The 6,548-nt window shown below is 38.6% G+C and overlaps 1 protein-coding gene across 1 annotated transcript; it reads left to right on the top strand.

Annotated features, from left to right (window-relative positions):
* The first annotated feature begins 53 nt into the window (after positions 1-53).
* Positions 54-5,336, top strand: LOC306886919 (26S proteasome non-ATPase regulatory subunit 4-like). Its single transcript, XM_079444293.1, has 10 exons — positions 54-116; positions 663-803; positions 915-1,029; positions 2,298-2,384; positions 2,509-2,577; positions 2,661-2,876; positions 2,969-3,077; positions 3,443-3,556; positions 3,661-3,725; positions 4,139-5,336. The coding sequence occupies exons 1-10, from the start codon at positions 91-93 to the stop codon at positions 4,310-4,312; spliced, it is 1,116 nt and encodes a 371-aa protein (XP_079300419.1). The 5' UTR covers positions 54-90; the 3' UTR covers positions 4,313-5,336.
* The last annotated feature ends 1,212 nt before the right edge of the window (positions 5,337-6,548 follow it).

Raw genomic sequence — 6,548 nt, 5'->3', positions numbered from 1 at the left:
TACATTTCCCATAATTCCTACCGTTCTATTTTAACCAATAACCGTTCACTTACGTGCTTACGTCACGTAGTGCGACAGAACATTTTCAAGATGGTGCTTGAAAGTACTATCGTTTGGTAAGAAAAAATACATTATATTCTTCAAACATCAGATATAGTTTGATAAACGTGATTTATTTGAATTACGATTCAATTACGCGGGAAATTATGTTTATTGGAGGTGAGAGAAAGATCGCGTTTAGCAAAAGGTCAGTTGTGCAGTTTTCCTTAGTCATGATGGAGCATTGATGCTATAAAACAGCTTCTCTGTTGACATGAGAACACGGTAGAAAGCTTAAAGTTGCGATTATCAGGTTGTCTGAGTTGTCATGTTATGAAATAACTTTCGGTTTAAATCATAAATGGGTTTGGTCCAATTCCTTTGTCATAATCTAGGGTTTTTTTGTATAAAAAAAACTGTCGAGACAGGATTTAAAATCCTTTGTGTACTAAAACTCTTTATTCTTGATGCACTCTCAACATTTTTTTTTAACTGACTGTTACTTATATTTATATATTCAATAAAACACCTACGTGGAGAATTTGGCTTCGTCCGATCATTTGCAGTTTCATATTTGCCAGGATAGTTGAGTGGAGATCACAGTGTGTGTTTATTATTTCTAGTGTGGACAACAGTGAGTATATGCGCAATGGAGACTTCTTACCCACCAGACTTCAGGCCCAGCAAGACGCTGTCAACATCATCTGTCATTCAAAGACTCGAAGTAACCCAGAAAACAACGTGGGACTCATCACTCTGGCCAAGTAGGATGAAGATTTTATTTAACTTAGCCTATTTGTTTTGTTTACAGGTACAAATGTAACGCAATCTATAGGCGATACATACAGGAAATCCACTGTGTGTGTGTGTTTCAGTAACTGTGAGGTCCTGACCACGCTGACCCCTGACACGGGCAGGATCCTGTCAAAGCTTCATGCTGTTCAGCCCAGAGGAGTCATCAGCTTCTGTACTGGCATCAGAGTAGCACATGTGAGTCGCTTGGATCATCATTTATTTTATTGAATTATCTTGAATGTATTTATTTCTTAATATTTGCTTTGTATGCATATGTTTATTTTTTGTCCATAAAGTCCACAATTTATCATTTACAATACAAGACCAGTTTTCTGCCCTCTGCCTGAGCCTTATGTTTTAATTTTTGCTACTATAACTTTTCAGCCTTATATCATGTGGACATATTTAGCATATTTTGACATATTTGAATGTGAAATGGTAATAAATTAAACCTCGGAAGGTTATGAAAACTTCATTTTTGGATTAGTGAGGAACTGGGAATTTTAAGTTGAAGTATTGCAGTATATTTACATATGGCATTTTACTGGTTTATTTCAAAAGATTGAAAATAATAAAATTTAAAGTGTGTGTGTACACAGATTTATATATCCTGGTGGGGATTTAAACCTGAATACACACAGACTCATGGGGACTCGTGTCATGGTGGGGACCTAAATTGAGGTCCCCGTGGGTACAAAAGCTTATAAATCATACAGAGTTGAGATTTTTTGAGAAAGTAAAAATGCACAAAGTTTCCTGTAAGGCAGTGGTTCTCAAACCTCCATCAATGAAGTACCCCCAGCACTGCTCATTTTGTATGTCTCCCTATATCTCACACCCACTTCAGGTCTTACAGTCTCTACTAATGAGCTGATGAGTTGAATCAGGTGGGATAGATGAGAGAGAGACATACAAAATGTGCAGGGCTGGGGGTACTCCAGGACAGGTTTGAGAATCACTGCCTTACAGGAAACTTTGTGCATTTTTACTTTCTCAAAAAATCTCAACTCTGTATGATTTATGGTTTATATGTACAAACCATATTTATGAAAATATGGTTTGTACAGTATAAAAACCATTACGCCTATGGAGAGTCCCTACAAGGATAGCTGACCAGACGTGTGTGAGTGTGAAGTGCTTTTAGAGAAGTGAGCGTATTTCAGTTTATGTACTTTAAAATTTAATGTTTAACTTATTGTCTTGCTGTGTGTGTGTATATATATATATATATGTATGTATATGTGTGTATACACACACACACTAATTCCAATTATTCCATCTGTCACTGTCGCTTTTAATTTATTGTGTCCTTGCTGAATAAAAGGATACATTTTTCTTTTTTTTAAATCACACTTACCCCAAACATTTTAATGGTAGTGTACCACTGTTTATAAAAAACACCATATAATTTATATTATTGTTTAGTTATGCTTCCCATTGACTCTGCTTCTTCTGTTTCACAGCTGGCATTGAAACACAGACAGGGAAAGAACCATAAGATGAGGATCATTGCCTTTGTTGGAAGCCCCGTGGAGGACCAGGAGAAAGATGCAAGTTATTTTTGTCTTAATGTATCTTGCTGTAAAAGTTGCACCATATGAGTCTGTTTTTACAGAAGGCCAATACAATATGTTATTCACCTGCTCATTTGTGCCTCCAACTTGTCTCACTCAGTTGGTGAAGATGGCAAAACGTTTGAAGAAGGAAAAAGTCAATGTCGACATCATTAACTTTGGAGAAGAGGTAAACATATATTCTGAGGGAATGTCTTTACTTTTCATCTTCCATGTCATTTTACATTTTGTTTTTTCCCTTTTGCATTATAGGAGGTCAACACGGATAAGCTGACAGTGTTTGTGAACACCCTAAATGGAAAAGAGGGCGTAGGCTCTCACCTGGTAACGGTGCCTCCTGGCCCGAGCCTGGCAGATGCTCTTCTGTCCTCTCCGATCATGGCTGGTGAGGGTGGCACCATTATGGGCCTGGGTGCCAGTGACTTTGAGTTTGGAGTGGATCCCAGCGCAGACCCTGAGCTCGCTCTGGTGAGTAGCGCACAGGTTTTATAGGGCAAACTTCTCGGCTAGAGATTTTCCACATTATAAACGTCTCTGTTTTTCACATGTCTCTTTTCCAGGCTCTGCGTGTGTCGATGGAAGAGCAGAGACAGAGGCAGGAGGAGGAGGCTCGCCGGGCAGCAGTGGCTTCAGCTGCAGAGGTTGGAGTCTCTTCACCCACTGCAGATGGTGAGAGTTTAGATGATTATTGAAGATACCTGGACTAGGGATTCCTTAAAGCAGCTGGGAGTTTGTGGATTGATATACACAGGGATTGAAAGCAATCTCTTATGTTCACCAAGGCTGCGCATATTTGATCAAAAATACAGTAAAATCAGTAATATTTTGAAATATTAAAATTTTAACCATTTTAACTATTCCTGTGATGCAAAGCTGAATTCTCAGCATCATTACTGCAGTCTTCAGTGTCACACCATTCTTCAGAAATAATTCTAATATGCTGTTTTGCTCAAGAAACATTTCTTGTTTTTATCATTCTTATCAATGTTTCATGGGAATTGTGTTTGACCTGATGTCTTCTGTGCTTCTGTTAGAGTCTGAAAATGCTCTGCTGAAGATGTCGACGGCTCCTGCTCTGCCTGATTTCAGCCGCATGACGGAGGATGAACAGATCGCATACGCCCTACAGATGTCCATGCAAGGAGGAGGTCTGTCTCTCTACTCCTCATAAATTCTTACTCTTCATTTTCTTAATTAGTTTTCTTCCCTTTTGAGTTATTTCTTTTACAACAACAAATCTCTTTGTGCACAGAGTTTGGTGGTTCAGAGGCCATGGATGTGGACACTGGTGCAGCAGCAGACAGTGAAGCTCCTAAGGTGTGTTTCCCAGCTCTCTACTTTTAGAGAAGAGATCAGAATTTAAGACTGAACACAGTCATGTTGTGGAAATAATCAAAAGCAGCTACATATTCTTCATAGCCATTGTTCAGAAGCTATTGTGAAACTTGATACAGCCAGCCAAAACCACATAAAACAGAAACGCTGGAACATTACATGTAATTAGATTTGAATGCGCAGAAGGAAATACCAGTGGTTGCAAGGCAGTTTTAGGAAAGTTATGTTTTAGTCTTTGTTTCTGTCTAAATGAAATGCTGTATGAGATCTTGCCATAGTATGATAATTAGGTGCTTCCTTTAATTTGTCAAGTGGTTAATTTATAATCACATAAAACTATGCCCAGGTCAAGGGCATAAAAGTGCCAATTTAAACTCTGTTTGTGTGTTTTGTAGGAGGATGAGGAGGATTATGATGTGATGCAGGATCCAGAGTTTTTGCAGAGTGTGCTGGAGAACCTTCCCGGTGTCGACCCCAACAACGAAGCCATCCGTAATGCCATGGGCTCGCTGGCGTCCCAGAACAGAACAAAACCACCCGAGGGCAAGAAAGACGATGAGAAGAAATAGAGGAATAAGAAGCGTCTGGACGGAGGACAAAGGCAAATAAAACTGATGAAAGGTTTCCAACTGGATGATGAATAGAGATGAACACAGAATTCATGTATGATTAAAAAAGCAAGAATTAATGATTTAATGAGGTTCCTAAAAAATGTTAGAGGGAGGAACAACAGAACAGACTAACCACAAAGAAAGAAAACTCAAAAAATACTTCTTATATGTAATTGTGAATGAGCATCTTCATTTGTTCCTTTCAAGTAACATCTGATCTTTAACATTTGGTGAAGCAAAAAAAAAAAGCCAGACAACGCTACTTCAAATAGTAGTGCTCACTTCAGTGTTTATTTGCTAGTTATTTCATGCCACCCAACTATAATTTTCCTTGTGGTTTTTGGATAACTTCTTGTAAAGGTTTCTTTGTCGATTTTGTATCACTATTTTCAGTTCCTTTTGTAATAAAGGGCTTTGTTATGGTTAAGGGAATCTGAAGTATACTATGTTATTACATGTTTTGTTTTTTAACTGCATTTACCCCTTTTTGATTTAAAATTGAGAAAATATTAAATTATTAAATTCCTTTGATTTTATAACTCACAATTGCTCAAAAACTGTCCAAATTGTTTAAACCTACATATTTAATTCTAATCAGAAGAACATAAATATTACCATGAAAAGTTTATAAACAAAAATTATTTTTACCTGCATCAACATTTAGATGAAAAAAAAAACTAAATCAGCAAAATCCAGTCCCAATATGTGAAATGTGAGAATATATTTGAAAAATTTTTTTATTTAACTTAATAGATAATTTAATTGTTTTTTTTACTCCTAATGGTACTCTATACATACCCAGGTCTAAACCCAGAACATCTTTTTAAATATCTGTTTATATACTGTGTGTGTATATATATATATATATATGTATGTATGACTAAAGCATGTTTTGATTTTGTTCTGGGTTTCTACGCATTTCCCATGTCACACATTACTGTTGTATAAAACAGATTTGGTACTACATTTGATCTATATAACTGATCAAGATTCAAGAGTTTTTTATTTGTCACATACACAATTATACAGGGTATAACCAGCCATGAAATGTAGGTCAGGTCCGCTCCAAGGACAGTGCAATTATATAGAATACAAATATTAAGAAAAAGAAAAGTAGAAAAAAATATAAATATAAATGTGCAGGTGAAGTGACATTCAGCCAAGTATGGTGACCCATACTCGGAATTCGTGCTCTGCATTTAACCCATCCAACGTGCACACACACAGCAGTGAACACACACACACACTGTGAACACACACCCGGAGCAGTGGGCAGCCATTTATGCTGCGGCGCCCGGGGAGCAGTTGGGGGTTCGGTGCCTTGCTCAAGGGCACCTCAGTCGTGGTATTGAGGGTGGAGAGAGCGCTGGACATTCCCTCCCCCCACCTACAATTCCTGCCGGCCGGAGACTCGAACCCGCAACCTTTGGATCACGAGTCCAACTCTCTTACCATTAGGCCACGACTTCCCCGTCAGTATATTGTTGACTTAAATAGTAATAAAGAGGAATGTGCAAAAGAATGTGCAAAAAAGTTGTACAGGGTATTTAAATAGCAGCAATCTGAGGTAGAGAAAAAATGAATAGCTTATTGATATGGTGATATTTACATGGAGTCAAGTGATGTTATGACACAGAGTTAGAGTTTAGGAGCCTGGTGGCCTGGGGGAAGAAGCTCCTCCTAAGTCTCTCAGTTTTTGCCATCAGGCTACGGAAGCTCTTACCAGATGGAAGCAAAGTGAATAGATGGTTACCAGGGTGATTTGAGTCCTTGATGATTTTGACAGCTCTATTTTTGCAGCGTTTGAGGTAGATGTCTTGCAGAGAGGGGAGAGCAGACCCTGAGATGCGCTCAGCTATCTGTAGTGCTTTGCAGTCCTGATTGGAGCTGTTTCCATACCACATGGAGATGCACTGAGTCAATACACTTTCTATGGTCCCTGAATAGAAAGTTTTCAGGATTGCTGGTGAGACCCTGAATTTCCTCATCTGACGCAGATGGTACAGTCTTTGCCTGACTTTCTTAACCTGTGTTTGGATGTGTGTAGTCCAAGTCAGGTTCTCGGAGATGTTTACACCGAGGTACTTGAAGCTACTCACCCTCTCCACAGGGGTCCCACTGATCATAAGAGGAGTGTAGGGCTGCTGCTGTCTCTTCCTAAATCATGATCCATGATCAGCTCTTTAGTTTTGCT

The sequence above is a fragment of the Barbus barbus genome (assembly GCF_936440315.1).
Source record: "Barbus barbus genome assembly, chromosome: 21".
Classification (NCBI taxonomy): domain Eukaryota; kingdom Metazoa; phylum Chordata; class Actinopteri; order Cypriniformes; family Cyprinidae; genus Barbus; species Barbus barbus.
This window is presented reverse-complemented; position numbering and strand designations above follow the sequence as displayed.